The sequence below is a fragment of the Saimiri boliviensis genome, chromosome 10 (assembly GCF_048565385.1).
Source record: "Saimiri boliviensis isolate mSaiBol1 chromosome 10, mSaiBol1.pri, whole genome shotgun sequence".
Lineage (NCBI taxonomy): Eukaryota > Metazoa > Chordata > Mammalia > Primates > Cebidae > Saimiri > Saimiri boliviensis.
In genome coordinates, this window is record NC_133458.1 from 51,713,361 (window position 1) to 51,731,574 (window position 18,214).

General features: G+C 42.6%; 1 protein-coding gene across 3 annotated transcripts in view; it reads right to left on the reverse strand.

Moving 5' to 3' along the window:
* Positions 1–1,399: 1,399 nt before the first annotated feature.
* The window catches only part of LOC101034668 (LHFPL tetraspan subfamily member 3 protein), a 548,863-nt gene continuing 532,048 nt past the window's right edge, over positions 1,400–18,214 (reverse strand). For all 3 annotated transcript variants that reach the window (XM_074379277.1, XM_074379278.1, XM_074379279.1), the window contains one exon: positions 1,400–3,745. In XM_074379277.1, the coding sequence (XP_074235378.1) occupies positions 3,717–3,745 (29 nt within the window). In that variant the 3' untranslated portion in view covers positions 1,400–3,716. The remainder of the gene's footprint in view (positions 3,746–18,214) is intronic.

The following is an 18,214-nucleotide window of genomic DNA, read 5'->3' on the forward strand; positions in this document are numbered from 1 at the left end:
AGCAGGGACCTTTTTTGGGTGATTCATCACTTTCTCCTCAGAATTTAGAACAGCTCTTGGCACATAGTAGAAATTCAATACATATTTGTTGAATAATGAGAGCTGAGCATTGACTACCTATTCCCTTGAGACAGGACCTAGGTTCTTCAGAGTTCCACAGTTCCCACTGCTCCCTTTAAAAAAATTTTTATTTTGCCGGGCGCGGTGGCTCAAGCCTGTAATCCCAGCACTTTGGGAGGCCGAGGCGGGTGGATCACAAGGTCAAGAGATCAAGACCATCTTGGTCAACATGGTGAAACCCCGTCTCTACTAAAAATACAAAAAAAATAGCTGGGCATGGTGGTGCGTGTCTGTAATCCCAGCTACTCAGGAGGCTGAGGCAGGAGAATTGCCTGAACCCAGGAGGCGGGGGTTGCGGTGAGCCGAGATCGCGCCATTGCACTCCAGCCTGGGTAACAAGAGCGAAACTCCGTCTCAAAAAAAAAAAAAAAAAAAAAAAAATTATTTTATTTTTAAAAAATATTATTATTTATTTTCAGTGAAGGGATCTCACTATATTGCCTAGGTTGGTCTCAAACTCCTGGACTCAAGTGACCCATCGGCCTTGGCCTCCCAAAGTGCTGGGGTTACAGGCCACTGTGCCAGGCTGGCTCCTACTATTTCCTATCATCTCCCAAGTTGAGCTTGCTTTGTGAATTTATTGGCCCTTGTATGCATCTGAATTTTCAATCCCTGCTCACAAATGTCACTCTAATTCTCTTCAGCATCTTCAGAGCAGAGATTTTGTTTTATGTTTCTTTTTTCCCTTCAGTGTCTTGCATATAATAGGAGGGGAAGGAATGAACATTCACTGAATATCCCCTACCTGTCCAGCACAACCACACTACAGTTTAATGTATGTCCTTACAACTATGCTGTGGAGCTGAGTAATATTATTTATATCTATTTTACAAATGAAGACACTGACGCTTAGAGTTGTTTAGAGTCATATAGTAAACCAAGGATCAGGGATCGAAACCTACTCAGACAACACATACCTAGTATGAAGTATTGTAAAAGGGTTGCTCATGTGTGAGGAATGGCTGGCTGTTTTCAATTTGCAAAGGGGAGACTGGACAAATGGGTATTGCAGGTCAAGTTTTACTTGAGCAGTCCAGCTATTTATTTAGTTATCAATTTTATTTCACTGAGTGTATATCCCTATATTTGGCTAGTTGAGGCTTTGGAGATTTTAACCATGCCTTCCACATGAACGTCTTGCTGCTGAGGCAGATATTATGGAATCCAAGAGCAGGGAGATTTTCTGAGATAGTTACTTCAATCCAACCATCAGCTGTCACCGGATCACTGGACAAAGACAGAAACTGAATGCACCGAAGATGTACCACACCACCAAAAGTTCTTTTAAGTAACAAAATCTTATTTTTATTTTTTACGGAAATTCAGGTATTCCAACAAATTTCTTTACATTTCCTGGACCTTAAAAAAATTACACACAACTTTTAGACGCAATACAACAGAACAGAATGAGAAAGGGAGTCACTTTTTTTGCTGTTTTTTAAAAAGATAAAAACCTACTTCTTAGACTTAATTAACGTTTAGTGATTTACATGTGTATTACCTATATACAAATGGTACATCGTCAATGACCCATCTTCAGAGCACTGTGGTATGCTAAATTACACTTAGGTTTTATGGCAAAAACTTGTTTAAAACATTTGCATGTGGATAGGAAGTACTTTCTTAGTTTTGTTAACACCACTGTTAGTGATGTGGGACTCCCGATGGAATCTGCAGTTTGCATGGATGAAGGAAAGCCAATGCCTTCTGTTTTTATTGTAGGTAAGGTAGACAGATACCTCCCTTCAAATAAAATATGACCTCTTGAAAAGTTGTGTGTAATTAAATTTAGTAAGTAGGGTGTTACAGATACAGTAGGGAGCTAATACTTAAAGCAACAAATAATCCTCAGAATGACTAATACTTTAGTTGTGGATATTAAGTATACCCTTAATTTGGTTCCTAAGAAAAGCCACATCTCTGTGAATTGGATTTTACTCTTTTGAGCATACCTGTAATATGCTTTTAGCCATTTGATACATAATGCCATTTATGGTGAAAAGATGGCTTGCACCAGAAACATTTGGCTAAAATAGGAACGTGGTCCTAACAGAGAGAGGGTAAGAGAAGTGAACCCTGATCTGTATCACTCCTTGTGTTATCCTCCATCTGATGTTCTAGTGATATATACTAATTTGTTCTTAATTTTGAATATATGAATAAAAGCATTCTACACGTCGATGTTTGCTGCTCAGGTACAGAACATGGTTTGGCTTCCACTAAGTACCCTTGCATGTACATGTTAGCTTGTGTTCATTCTCAGGCAGTGGGCTATTTCAATGTCAAATATTTCTCTGTTGTTGGATATTGGCAGGCTATGCGGTGAGGCTGATGGTGGGGGAAGCCTGGGAGCAAATGATTGTTGAAGTCAACTGGTTAGTTGTTAACTACTTCCAGATGTCAGCCAACTAAAGTGAATCTGAGTATTTTTGAAACTAACATTAGTAAACGAAAAGGTAACTTATTCCTACTGAGTTTTTTTCAACCTGTATAAGTATATAGTCATTTATTTCTAAGGCTATTAAATTATTATTTATTTTGTTAGTACCACTTACTATTATTTAGAAGTATGTTTAATGGAATGATTATAAAAAAATAAAAATGAGTGCCCGTCAGTAAGGGAAATAGAAGATATAGATTTCTGGTAACATGTATGGCAATGAAATAGGAAAAAAATAGAAGATATTTTAGATACTTATTTATAAAGTATTTTAAATTCCTATGCATATACTAGGGAGAATTAGAAAAAAAGTATTTATTTGATAGTAGCCTATAATATTACACATGAACATCCATGAAAATGGACTTTCTATATTTTTCAGAGTTCCTTGATGCTGTTTCCTGAAAGACAGGGAAATCTATGTCGCTTGGGAACCTATGATGTAAAGATGTACTTCCTGTAATATACAGCTTGGTGGAGTAATAGTATATGGCATAAAAATTTTCTCAGTAATAACTTGTATGGACAGATTAAACAGGACTCAGACTTGATAAAAAGTTTGAAGCGTTACGTCTCTTAATAACTGAGCGGTTGTAACTAAGTATACAGTGAAGTAAATGAATGGTAGAGACGAAGAACCAAAGGTCACGGCTCCTACAAAAACATTCAGAGGCATTTTCTAAGATGCTTCCTCAATAAATGATGCTTGATCAGCCTCTTGGTGATTGAGATAGGAATAATTTAGAACTAACTGCCTTTTTAAAAATTCTGTTGAAAGGTTAAAGCTTTTTGTTTTCAGTTTGATTTAAAAAGGACAGTTTAGAAACCTCAGTACATACATATTTTACATGTTAACTCTAGAGCATTTATATTCTTCTTCCTTATTTCCTGAACATGATTTGTCATGAACATTTTCTGATCTCATCCAATGACAGTTTCCAATGAGCTGGTGTTTAATCCATAATCACATCTCTTTCCAGAAAATCACTCCCATCTCTGCTGATCTAGAATTAGAAGGTGCGTTGACAAGTGAATGTTCCATTCTTGTTCATATTCATCTCTATACTCTGATCTCTCTCGAGCATATTCCTTCTTGATGTTGATGTACAAAAGCTGTTATTCAATTTATTTAGCTGTTGTTCGATTTGTTTTGTGCTCATTCTAGAGAATATTGGCTTAGCAGAACTGCAGAAATGGGAGGGAAGAGAGAGAAAAGGGGTGGGGAGGGGGAGAGAAAAAATGCATCATTTTCTGTCTGCAAGATTTTTGTGCATAATATTTGTCATGGAAAAATTACACCAATGAATGGTTCAAATTCTCTTTGCATTTGTTACCAAACGATACTGAAAAGTTTGAGATTTCTGTCCCATTCAACCCACAGCACAGTCTTCCCAGCAAGAAGAACGTTCATGTTCCCTCCATCTGGGTCAAGATTACAGGCTGCTTTGAGGAGCAAGGAAGAATGTAGAGCATCAGTGACTTTTCTGCTTAGCATGGAAAAATGTGTCACCTGAGTGTTTTCCTTTTCTTTTCAAGTTTTATTTATTTTGAACTCAACATTATAGCAGCTACAAAATTATTATAGATGAATCACCCACAATCCAATCATGGACAAAACTGTTTCCTTCCTATCTTTCTTTCCATTCTTTATCTAAATGTGCAGTTATTTTATACGATTGTAATTACAGTATAGATGACACTTTAAACATTTTCCCATTACATTAAGGACCATTTTCTACATTTCCGCTGGCCATATCATCGGCATAAACTTCTTTTCTTTACTTCTTTACTTAATTTATAATATAGAGACAAGGTTTCGTCATGTTGCCTAGGCTGATCTCAAACTCCTGAGCTGAAGTGATCCACCTTCCTCAGCCTCCCAGAGTGTTAAGATTACAGGTGTCAGCTACCGTGCCTTGCCATCAGCATGAATTTCCAATGGCTGCATGATACTCTGTTTCATTCTCATTCCTCTCCACTCTATGCTCAATATTTCATTCTCAACTGTTTCACTATTGTCAGACATATAGGCAGGTTTCTGATTTATTCTTATAAATATGAATATCTTTCATATAAAGATCTGATTGTTTTTAAAAATGTTTCTTGGCTGGGTACTATGGATCACACATATAATTCCAACACTTTGGGAGGCTGAGGCAGGAGGATCTCTTGAGCTCAGGAGTTTGAAATCAGCTTGTAGTTATGATAACAAAATCTCGACGGGCGCGGTGGCTCACGCCTGTAATCCCAGCACTTTAGGAAGCTGAGGCGGGTGGATCACGAGGTCGAGAGATCGAGACCATCCTGGTCAACATGGTGAAACCCCGTCTCTACTGAAAATACAAAAAATTAGCTGGGCATGGTGGCACGTGCCTGTAATACCAGCTACTCAGGAGGCTGAGGCAGGAGAATTGCCTGAACCCAGGAGGCGGAGATTGTGGTGAGCCGAGATCGCACCATTGCACTCCAGCCTGGGTAACAAGAGCGAAACTCCGTCTCAAAAAAACAAAACAAAAACAAAAACAAAAACAAAAAAACCAAAATCTCATCTCTACAAATCATACAAAAATTAGCTGAGTGTGGTGGTGCGCCTGTAGTCCCAGCTACTCGGGGCTGATATAGGAGGATTGCTTGAGCCTGGGAGGTCAAGGTTGTGGTAAGCCAAGATTGCGTCACTGCACTCCAGACGGGGTGATGGAGTAAGACCCCCATCACAAAACTTTTTTATTTCTTTTGGATGAATTATCAGGGTATAATTACTTTTCCTTTTCTCCAACAGATTAGGGACTGATCCTCTATCAACACAGCTAGATTGCAAACAGTGTGATTAACCCTACACTTTGAATGATTTTCATAGACTTTGTCACTGTGAACCAGGGCTTAAGGGTGTCTTACGTATTGGGAAGTTGGGTAAATACACCTAGCTGATCATGGTGTGGCATATTTAGGCCAAAAGGAAACAGCCTGTTAGGTTTTGCTTCACAGAGCACTTTATTTATTTATTTATTTATATTTATTTTTGAGATGGAGTCTCGCTCTGTCACCGAGGCCAGAGTGCAGTGGCACAATCTTGGCTCACTGCAACCTCTGCCTTCTAGGTTCAAGTGATTCTCCTGCCTCAGCCTCCTAAGTAGCTGGGACTACAGGTATGTGCCACCACACTTGGCTGATTTTTGTGTTTTCAGTAGAGACAGGGTTCTACCGTATCAGTGAGGATGGTCTCAAACTCCTGACCTCAGGTGATCTGCCCGCCTTGGCCTCCCAAAGTGTTGGGATTACAGGCGTGGGCCACAGCAGGCTGAGGTTTTGTATCACAGAGCACTTTAAAACACAAGAGAAGTTAAGATTTCTGAATGTGTGCTAGAGAATCCTGAATCATTCTGTTGTTTTTAGTCTGTTCCCCCTTGTTTTTCAACACATTTAAAAAGATCATATGCACATTATGATCTAATGAACTTCTCTCAGCAAGAGAACTCATGGTTACTTTCATGCACCCAGACTACACAGAGGATAATTGAAATATGATCATGTCATAATGATGATTAGTCTATAATGATTCTCTGAGATGCAGTCATGCTGGCAGAAGCCCTACAGAAAGGAATACTTTCTTCAGATATTATTAAAAGCAACACAATCAGCCACTGTGGAAAGCAATTTGGAAATTTCTCCAAGAACTTAAAATAGAACTACCATTCAACCTAGTAAGCCCATTAGTGGGTATATGCCCAAAGGAAAACAAATCCTTCTACCAAAAAGACACATGCACTCATATGTTCGTTGCAGCACTATTAACAATAGCAAAGACGTGGGATCAGCCTAGGTGCCCATCAGTGGTGGACTGGATTAAGAAAGTGTGGTACATACACACCATGGAGTACTATGTGGCTGTAAAAAAAATCGGTTGGGCACAGTGGCTCATGCCTGTAATCCCAGCACTTTGAGAGGCTGAGGCAGGTGGATCACCTGAGGTCAGGAGTTCGAGAACTGCCTGGCCAACATGGGAAAACCCCGTCTCTACTAAAAATACAAAAAAAAAAAAAAAAAAAAAAAAAGCCAGGCATGATAGCAGGTGCCTATAATCTCAGCTACTTGGGAGGCTGTACTTCTGACCCACAGTATTTGTGGTGGGCAGGGAGCTGAGAAGTAAGTGGAGAGTGAAAGTGTGAAGGCAGTGAGCCAGGCCTGGAATAGGCTGAGGCAAGTGAGTACCTAGGGTATAAAATTTAAGGAGCTCACATGCAAATGTAAGATGAGCGATTCTTTATTTTATTTTATTACCATTTTTTTTTTTTTGAGATGGCATTTCTCTCTTGTTGCCCAGGCTGGAGTACGGTGGTGCAATCTCGGCTCACCGCAACCTCCGCCTCCCAGGTTCAAGCAATTCTCCTGCCTCAGCCTCCCAAGTAGCTGGGATTACAGGCATGCGCCAAGATGGCCAGCTAATTTTTTGTATTTTTAGTAGAGATGAGGTTTCTCCATGTTAGTCAGGCTGGTCTCAAACTCGCGACCTCAGGCGATCCGCTCGCTTTGGCCTCTCAAAGTGCTGGGATTACAGGCATGAGCTGCTGCGCCTGGGTGGTGAGTGCTTCTTTAAAATTTGCAGGGCCAGTCACTGTGGCTCACGCTTGCAATCCCAGCACTTTGGGAGGCCAAGATGGGAGGATCACTCGACCCAGGAGTTCAAGACCAGCCTGGGCAACATAGGGAGATGCCGTTTCTACAAAAAATAAAAAAAAAAATTAATCAGGTGTGATGGTGCACACCTGTGGTTCCAGCTACTTGGGAAGTTTAGGTGGGAGGATCATTTGAGCCCAGGGGGTTGAGGCTGCAGTGAGCCACAGACGCACCACTACACTCCAGACTGGGTGACAGAGAGATCCTGTCTCAAACAAACAAATAAAAAAGCTTGCACCCTAGGTACCTAGCCTCACCCTAATCCCAGCCTTGCCCATGAGTGCACACTGCTCATCAGGCCTGCGGGGAATGTTTGCTTGAATTGGAGTTACTTAGACATTGCCACCAGAGCATTTTTTTTTTCTTCCTACTGCATACCACCACCATGCAACAGAAACCCCAGGGCATGCGAAGTTCTGCAGACTTAGGCTGACTAACAATAACCAGCGGTGATCAGAACACAACCACTCCCTGCAGAATATCAGGAAAACACTGTTGGGGGAGTGAAATTACAATGCTATTACAACTACTTAGATAGCATGCACAATGAAGAGTTTTCCACCTGAAGACTCCGAGAGGGCTAGCTCTTAAAACAGATTTGTGAAGAGAGAAAGTGGAAGGAAATAAAAGTCAGAAATTTTCTCTCCAGATGTGGCCATCACTCCTTCAGTCTAAGACCGTGAGACAGCAGGACAATTTGCAGAATTTGGTGAAAGCATCACTGTGGTGTAATTGCCACCTTGTGGAACATCCCGCTCTTTAAACAGCTTTGCTAGCATTTCCCATGCATCGTGGATGTTGCCTATCAGGGGAGGTAATTTAAAAGATGTCACATTCTCCCAGGTTTGTACAGAGCAGGAATGAATAAATAAGACATTCAATGCTGCTCTGGATCTTTGTTCAGTCAGGTTTCTCCTTGTAACATGTCACGGGCTCGGAGTTGCCCATGTTCCATTTCCAAAGGGCTCTTTGCAAATCCTTTTCAAAGCTGTCATTTGAATCACTGCTCATGAGCTCAGCATTTATAATGGCCGCATTGTCCAGGCTGTCTAAATGCTACTTGGCTGAATTTTCTATGTGTTTACAGATGTTGAAATGTCTCTTGTGGTTGGTTTCTGCTCATTGTACCTATCTGACCTTTTTAGTCAGGGTCTGGATTCCTCACAGTCAGGAGAGCTGGTGAGCAGGCACTGAGCAAGAAAAATGTTTGGTGGGAGCAGTCAGGCTTTGGGCAGAGTGGCTAGCTGAATCTTCGTTGTAAAAACGAGTAAAGGAGGAATTCCAGGCTATTTTTTTCTCATTGGCTGAACAAGCTTTGCCATTTTCTCCAACTCTATTGTTTCAAACTGCACCTACTTATTTTCTTTTCTTTTCTTTTCTTTTTTTTTTTTTTTTTGAGACGGAGTTTCGCTCTTGTTACCCAGGCTGGAGTACAATAGTGCGATCTCGGCTCACCGCAACCTCCGCCGCCTCCCGGGTTCAGGCAATTCTCCTGCCTCAGCCTCCTGAGTAGCTGGGATTACAGGCACGCGCCACCATGCCCAGCTAATTTTTTGTATTTTTAGTAGAGACGGGGTTTCACCATGTTGACCAGGATGGTCTCGATCTCTTGACCTTGTGATCCACCCGCCTCGGCCTCCCAAAGTGCTGGGATTACAGGCTTGAGCCACCGCGCCCGGCCAAACTGCACCTACTTCTAACAGGGACTTGTGATATCCTTCATCTCTGAGACGTGGAGTGCAGTCACCCAGAAAGAATATCTCATTCTCAGTGTCCTCAGGTGCTCTCTACATGATGGGCCCCACAGTGGGTATGGCAGGTTAAAGATGACTGTAGATTCTTTGACATTCCTCCACAGAGAGGTGGGGTCTATGCTCCCTTTCCCTTGAATCTGGGCTTTAAGAGTCCGGGTACTTTCCTTCCTTCTGGTAAAAAACACCAAACATAACACTTACCATCTTAGCCATTTTTAAGTGTATACTTCAATAGTGTTAAATATATTCACATTGTTGTAAAATAGACCTCCAGAACTTTTTCATTTTGCAAAACTAAAATGCTTTACCCATTGAAAAACTCCCCACTCCCGTCCTTTTTTTGAGACAAGAGTCTAGCTTTGTCACCCAGGCTGGAGTGCAGTGTTGCAATCCAGTCTCAGATTATTCCAACCTCTGCCTTCTGGGCTCAAGCAATCAGATCTGTGATGAACCTAAATGCATGTTCACACTATACCATTGGGCTGAATTTTTTTTTTTTTTTTTTTTTTTTTTTTTGAGACGGAGTTTCGCTCTTGTTACCCAGGCTGGAGTGCAATGGCACGATCTCGGCTCACCGCAACCTCCGCCTCCTGGGTTCAGGCAATTCTCCTGCCTCAGCCTCCTGAGTAGCTGGGATTACAGGCACGCGCCACCATGCCCAGCTAATGTTTTGTATTTTTAGTAGAGACAGGGTTTCACCATGTTGACCAGGATGGTCTTGATCTCTTGACCTCGTGATCCACCCGCCTCGGCCTCCCAAAGTGCTGGGATAACAGGCTTGAGCCACCGCGCCTATTGGGCTGAATTTTAAGGTGTAAGACCAACTTTGGTTGTTAACTGATCAAAATTAATTTTATATATTATTATAGCTTTGTAGATCGATTTGTTGTGGTTGTTTTGTAATTGGCCAGTGGACTGGTGAAGACTTGGTTGGGTCTTTATTTGAATGCCACCATCCTACTCATCAATCCACACTCTCTGACTCTGTACTGCAAATGATGCCAGAAGAAAGCTGGACAGGAAGCTACACCCCAGTCACCAGCCCAAGATAGATTCTCTAATGCCTTCTTACGCTAACTGAAAGGGCAACACTAGCATAATACTTTCTTCTGAGACTTATAATTTAGTTTGCAGCTAAATTATTAGTTGCTCACAGCCAAGCTTTCCCAACAGGCTATGCATGTGACTATGTCTGTTTGGTGGCATCTGTAGTGTCACCGACATGTGCTGAGGTAGGAGTCAGGGACTGGAGAGAAAGAAAAGAAAGACAAAGTGTGTAATCTTTGACTCTTTCAGGACCAGTGACTGGGTTTTTGAACAGAAAGCAAGATGCTAAGTAGAAATAACTTCTAAAGACTCGGTCATAGCTCATTTTGATTTCTTTCTGTCATATTACCATTTATTTGCTTCATAGTGCTACTTATGATCTGTAATTACCTCATGTATCTTTGTTTTCTCTTCTCCCACACCAGAATGTAAGTTGCATGCCATCAAAACCTCCTCTGTATTGCTCACTATTACACACCCAGCACCTAGTTAAGTGCTTGATCTATGTAAAGTGATCATTTAACTCTTGCTGAACAAATGGAAGAGATGTGAAATAAGAGTATCTTCAGTCAGGTATGGTGGCTCACGTCTGTAATCCCAGCACTTTGAGAGGCTGAGGCAGGCACCTCATTTGAGTACTGGAGCTCAAGATCAGCCTGGCCAACCTGGTGAAACCCCGTGTCTACTAAAAATAAAAAAACATTAGCTGGGTGTGGTAGTGTATGCCTATAATCCCAGCTGCTAGGGAGGCTGAGGCAGGAGAATCACTTGAACCTGGGGAGGTAGAAGTAGCAGTGAGCCAAGATCATGCCACCACTGTACTCTAGCCTGGGAGACAGAGCAAGATACTAGAAAAAAAAAAGTATCTTCATTTCTCACCAATAATAATGCACTAGGTCAGTGCTTCTCAAACTTCAGTATGCATAAGAATCACCTGCGTATCTTCTTAAAAATGCAGATTTTGATTCAGTAGGTCTGGGGTGGAGCCTGAGAACATGCATTTCTCTTTCTTTCTTTCTCTCTTTCCTTCCTTCTTTCCTTCCTTCCTTCCTTCCTTCCTTCCTTCCTTCCTTCCTTCCTTGCTTCTTTCTTTCTTTCTTTCTTTCTTTCTCTTTCTTTCTTTCTTTCTTTCTTTCTTTCTTTCTTTCTTCTTTCTTTCTTTCTTTCTTCTTTTTAAACAGAGTCTTGCTGTTTCCCATGTTGGAATGCAATGTCATGATCTGGGCTCACTACAGTCTCAACCTCCTGGGCTCAACTGATCCTCTTACCTCCACCTCCAGAGTAGTTAGGACTACAAGCATGTATCACGAGGCTCGGCTAATTTTGCTTACTTTTGGTAGAGATGAGATCTCCTTACATTGCCCAGGTTGATCTCGATTTGGATTCTTGGGCTCAAGCAATCCACCTGCCTCAGCCTCCCAAAGCGCTAGGATCACAGGCATGAGCCACGGCGCCAGGTAAGAACTTACATTTCTTTTTTTTTTTTTTTTTTTTTTTTTTTTTGAGACGGAGTTTTGCTCTTGTTACCCAGGCTGGAGTGCAATGGCGCGATCTCGGCTCACCGCAACCTCCGCCTCCTGGGTTCAGGCAATTCTCCTGCCTCAGCCTCCTGAGTAGCTGGGATTACAGGCATGAGAACTTACATTTCTAACCAACTCCTGGGTTACACTGACGCTGCTGGCCAGGTACCATGCTTTCAGAAGCAGGACACTGGACCAAGCTCCCTGAGGCAGATTGTCCTATTCACTTTGTATTCCTAGCCTAACAAGGTGCTTGGTGTACAACAGGTACTCAAAAATTGTTTGTCGCCGGGCGCGGTGGCTCACGCCTGTAATCCCAGCACTTTAGGAGGCTGAGGCGGGTGGATCACGAGGTCGAGAGATTGAGACCATCCTGATCAACATGGTGAAACCCCGTCTCTACTGAAAACACAAAAAATTAGCTGGGCATGGTGGCACGTGCCTGTAGTCCCAGCTACTCAGGAGGCTGAGGCAGGAGAATTGCCTGAACCCAGGAGGCAGGGGTTGCGGTGAGCTGAGATCATGCCATTGTACTCTGGCCTGGGTAACAAGAGCAAAACTCCGTCTCAAAAAAAAAAAAAAAAAAAAATTGTCTGTCAAATGAATGGATAAAACTGCAAGATGGCTCACATCTGTAATCCCAGTACTTTGGGAGGCTGAAGTGGGTGCATCACTTGAGGCCAGGAGTTCGAGACCAGCCTGGGCAACATGGTAAAACCTCATCTCTAAGAAAAATATAAAAATCAGCCAGGTGTGGTTGTGCACACCTGTAATCCCAGCTACTTGTGAGGCTGAGGCAGGAGAAACGCTTGAACCCAGGAGGTGGAGGCTGCAGTGAGCTGAGATTGTTCCGCTGCATTCCAACCTGGGAAACAAAGTGAGATGCTGTCTCAAAAACAAACAAGCAAACAAACAAACAAACAAACAAAATAATGAAGCATGGGAATCTATGAAAAACCTACCAAAGCAAATCTCAAGTGACTGGTAGAGATACTAGGTGACCTGCAATCTCAATGTGGACTTTCGGGGCTTTTGCATTTTTCACCTCCATTAAGGAGTGGGGCAGAGGGAGCAGAGGTGGGAAAGGGCTTTTTCATCCTAAGCCCACAGATGGAAGATATTTCATCACTTAGTTGCAATAATAATTTTTCCAGTATGAATATGTAGAGAGGAATCTAGGAAATGGGTAAAGAAGGTATCATTTGCAGTAGTCCTTGTACCTTTTATTTCCTTTCTTCTAGATTTTTCTTCTCTTTTAAAAAATTATTTTATTTTATTTTATTTTTTTGAGAGAAGGTCTCATTCTGTCACCCAGGCTGGACTGCAGTGGTGCAATCACCACTCACTGCAGATTTGACCCGGGCTCAAATGGTCCTTCCATTTCAGTCTCCCGAGTAGCTGTGAGGTGGGCGCCACCACACCTTGCTACTTTTTGTATTTTTCGTAGAGATAGGGTTTTACCATGTTGCCCAGTCTGATCTTGAACTCCTGGGCTCTAGCAATCTGCCCGCCTTGGCTTCCCAAAGTGCTGAGATTACAGGCATGAGTCACTGCTCACAGTCAGGTTCTTCTTTTTACGACCTTTATATCTTCTGCCTTAACCTTTATATTTTGTGCCTCGTTCTGTCTCTCTTTTTCTCTCTTTCTGTCTCCTCCATCTCCCTTTGGATCTGACATACCAATTTCAACACAGGAGAGATGGAGAGAATACTTACTAAAATTGTTCTTCTAGCTACTCATGCAGATCTTTGCTGAGAAGGGGCAGAAAATGGCCTAACATTCAGGACTTGATAATTCTGTGCTATTTCTGAATGCAGTGGACAATTAGACTGTGACGCAAGGCACAACACTTTCTCATGTGTTTTTTTCTTTGGAAAGTAAGTATTTCACAAGAAGGGATTTCAATTAATTCATGAACATCTCTTTCTCTTCTTCTTCCACTCCTCCCCCTTAAGGAACATTGTGAAATATAGTAAAAGCAAGAAAACAGGCACAATTACTTCGTAGGCCTTACTCAGGCACATTGAAAATAGAATGTTGCTGCTGATTTATAAATCCTAATAATATTCACTGTCCAGTTTTGGCATGAAACCATGCCATATTTTACATAGGTTGAAAGGCTTTTGCTATTGAAGCCCAAAAGACAGGTCCATGGCAGCAGGGTGAGAGTGTAGCATCCCTGACTCTTAGTGCATTTGACAAGAGCTAATATATTGGTGGCCAGGCAAGGTGGCTCATGCCTGTAATCCCAGCACTTTAGGAGGGCGAGGTGGGTAGATCACCTGAGGTCAGGAGTTTGAGACCAGCCTTGCCAACATGGTGAAACCCTGTCTCTAATAAAAAAAAATTCAAAAATTAGCCAGCTGTGGTGACCAGTTCCTATAATCTCAGCTAGCTGTGAGGCTGAGGCAGGAGAATCACTTGAGCCTGGCCGGTGGAGGTTGCAGTGAGCCAAGACCCTGCCACTGCACTCCAGCCTGGGCGACAGAGCAAGACTTCATATCAAACAGACAAACAAAAAAGGGTGAGATTTCTTTCTGTCACCAATCTCTTTGCAAATTGCCTGTGATGTATATCCCATTCTGGTTTAATCCTTTTTCAGTAATAAACCTTTTCTTTCTCTATTACCTTTATGGAAAGGTTTTCTGGGTTGGGAGAAGATTTTCTTATTAATTATATTACCTGAACAATGTATATTGATATATCTGTGTTTGTGCATCTAATTGCTTGAATGCTTTATTTAATTCCTCTTTTAGCATAGAATTTACAACAGAAAGGATTGTCTTTTGCAAATTTCCCAGAAAGCCCTAGAATCAGTGTTGTTAATTAGCAGATTACTAACAATTACCTATAAAAACCCAACTGATGTTCCCCTTTCTTCCAACTACTCTGCAAGTGTCAGTGATGTTATGGTAAGGTACAGCTCTTTAAAACTTTAAGTTCATTCTCTCTTCCAGGAAGCTGTGAGGCTTTTGTTTCTCAGCATGTGAACCTATTGTCTTAGTGAATCTTTAGTAGGCAGAGAGTTCAGGATCATGAAGTTTTACATGCCTTTATTACCACAAATTTAATAGTCCTGGTTCTAATTATACTTATGGGTGTTTATTGTAATGAAGTAAGACATTTGGGTATGATATATGCTTCCTCTCTAGACCAAAGGGAAGCAGACTGCAGGGTCCAGAAGGCAATTTATAACCAAGATCTAATGAACACACAAACATAGGCACACACCCCCACGACGGCCCTGTGAGAGAAGTAACCAAGAATTAAGGCATTTAGTAGCTGTGCTACTAAGACATCACCGGCTGGGTGACACTGGTTGGCCACAAATGACGTAGCAGTCATGGAGAGCCAGAGACTGCTAAATAGAATTTTAGAATTTTGGGGATTTCTAAAATGCAGAAATGAACCGATTGTTCTTCAGCTTAAAACTTTTTTCTCTCTCTTTTTTTTTAGACAGAGTCTCACTCTGTTGCCCAGGCTGGAGTGCAGTGGTGCAGTCTTGGCTCATTACAATCTCTGCCTCCCACGTTCAAGTGATTCTCCTGCCTCAGCCTCCCAAGTAGCTGGGACTACAGGTGTGTCCCACCACACCCAGCAAATGTTTGTATTTCTAGTAGAGATGGGGTTTCACCATGTTGGCCAGGGTGGTCTTGAACTCCTGACCTCAAATGATCTGCCCACCTCCACCTCCCAAAGTACTGGGATCATAGGTATGAGCCACTGTGCCTGGCCCAGCTTAAAACTTTTTAGCAGTGATACCTTCTGCTGAATATGCATGGCTGCCTGGCACAGCTCATGAGGCCTCCTGCAGCCTCCTCTCCCTGCTCCAGCCCCTCCTCTGGGGTTCCCCACCTCAGACTGCGCTCCAGCCTCCTGGATGTGTTCTACCTCGGGGCCTTTGCTCCCTTTGCTGAAAAGCCCTTCCTCCAGTTTTCTGACTGGTGAACACCTGTTTATGTTTCACATTTCATCTGAGGTTGCTTCCCTGGGAGGCACTTCCTGAACTGCTCTCTTACCTTTTTTGGGTCTCTGTTTTGCCGCAATCATCCCTTAATGGAGCTCACCTTTGCAGTGAGCTCCTCAAGTGCAAAGGTCACTTCACCCATCCAGTTGGTAACCAGGCCTGACCTTGCTTAGCTTCTGAGATCAGGTGGGTATGGCTGTAGACAAGGGGCATTTCCGGGACGCCACTATGTCCTTAGCACCTGGAGGAGAGTCTGGCACATAGCTGCTGCTCAACAACCCCTTGGTGTTTACTGAAAGGAGCTTTAGGCTATGCACTGAATTGTGTCTCCCAGAGTGTAAATATGGAAGCCCTAATGCCCACTGTGACTGTATTTGGAGATACAGTCTTTAAGAAGGCAAAAGAGATAAAATGAGATCTTAAGAGTGGGGCCCTAATCCAGTATGACTGATGTCTTTATAGGAGGAAGAAATACCAGGTGCACATGGTCAGAGAAAAAGCCATGTGAGGACACAAGCCAAGGAGAGGGGCCTCAGGAGAAATCAAACCTGTCACACCTTGATCTTGGATTTCCAGCCTTCAGAACGCCGAGAAAGTATATTTCTATGTTCAAGCTTCCAGGTTTGTGAGATTTTGTTACAGCAGCCTAGCAGACTACCAGACTAAACCAGGCATCAACTTTTGCAGTGTTTTTATGTTTTTCAGCTAAGCACACTGAAGCCCAGAGAGATGAAGCAATTGCCCAAAGTCACACAGCAACTTAGCTGAAGAGCTGGGATTAGAATCCAGCTCTTGTAACTTCTCTCTTTCTACTGTTTTTCCAGTTTCTTTCCCACCCTCTCCACTGAAAAGCTTTTTGAGTGACTTTTCAGAAATCCCAGTTCTGTATATGAAACAGAATTGAGCACAGCCGCTCCAGTGAAGGGCTCAGAACTCCCAGGCTTTTTTTTTTTTTTTTTTTTTTGAGACGGAGTTTCACTCTTGTTACCCAGGCTGGAGTGCAATGGCGCGATCTCGGCTCACTGCAACCTCCGCCTCCCGGGTTCAGGCAATTCTCCTGCCTCAGCCTCTTGAGTAGCTGGGATTACAGGCACGTGCCACCATGCCCAGCTAATTTTTTGTATTTTTAGTAGAGACGGGGTTTCACCATGTTGACCAGGATGGTCTCGATCTCTCGACCTCGTGATCCACCCGCCTCGGCCTCCCAAAGTGCCAGGATTACAGGCTTGAGCCACCGTGCCCGGCCTCCCAGGCTTTTCATTTTCCCCTGCCCCTTGCACCTCTACAGCGTCCTGAGGGTTGATGGAATCTAGTTTGAAAGCTACTGCTCTACTCTGCTGCCTCCTGAATGCAAAGTCACAAATCTTCCCAACTTGCCATTTCTCTCACACTGACATAAAACATTAGAAGCCTGTTGTGAAGTAGGAAAGCTAACTGGGTCAGAAGCTGATAAGATGAGCTGGCCTAGGGGATAGATGGTTAGGATTTCAGAGGAGGAAAGGTCGCCCAATTGACTTGATCATGTCCTGGGGTGATGGTAATGAAGATTTCTACAGATGCAGCAGAAACATCCAGAAACCAGGTATGTTTCTGCTGCATCTGTAGAAATCTTCATGATCATCACCAGCTGTGTGATGGTGTGTCCCAGCTCTGCTCTGGGACCCATTTCACAAATTGGCAAATATCCGGAATATACACATGGCTTATTCTGGGGTGTACTGAAATTTCACGAAAGCTACTTTGGTAACGACTAGGTGAAGAAAATCCTATGGCTGGATTTCATTAATGCTGTGTGGTCAATGACAGAGCAGGACCTGTGTGCCTCCTTGGATCTCAATCACCTGCATATTTGGGAATACGCAGATTCTATGGTGCACCTGAACCTACAGAAGCAGAGTTGAGATCCTAGATGATTCTCATGTGCACTCAAGTTTAAGTTGATTAGCACCTGGATTTGGAATCAGCCAGATAAAAGTCTGGATCCTGGGTTGGCTGCTTCTTAGATGTGGCCAAGTCATTTTACTTGCTGAACTAGATATGAGACCAATTTTACAGGGTGTTGCTGAGGAATAAGGTCAGCATTAAGGTCCTGGTCTTGAACTCCTGACCTCTTTAGGGAGAGACAGAGAGGAGATGAAATAGAGTAGAATTGAGAAAAGCAGTTTCTAAGACCTTCCTGTGAAGTTTTTCTTATTTCAACAAATAATAAAATAAAAAAACTTATATAGTTTCTTAGTGCTTGTTTGGACTTAAGCATTTAAAAATAACTTGAGAGTTTTATAGGTACCAAGGATGCTGTGTGAGTGCTGGAAATACTTGGCCTTTGGCTGGAAGGTGGAGTGAAGGTGCCAGCAGACTGACCCTGGGAGACTGTCCTCTGTTTTATGAATGTGGTCATGCTCTGAGTCAAATGATGTCCCTGGTAAGGACATCTCCCAGAAGATCTTAGAAATCAGTTGTGATCCTCGTTCCCTGGGAGACCCCTGACTTGGATGTTAAGGGTTCTCTATAATGATAATACCTACCTTTACTGATAACTACCTGTTAGGCATTGTGCTAAGTGCTTTAGGTACATTATGCTGTGCAATTCTGCAAATACCCTTAGGTGGCAGGTGACATCATTAATGCCATTTTACCAGTGACAAACGTTACTTACTGATTAGGACTCTGAGTAGTATCCATACCATGGTAA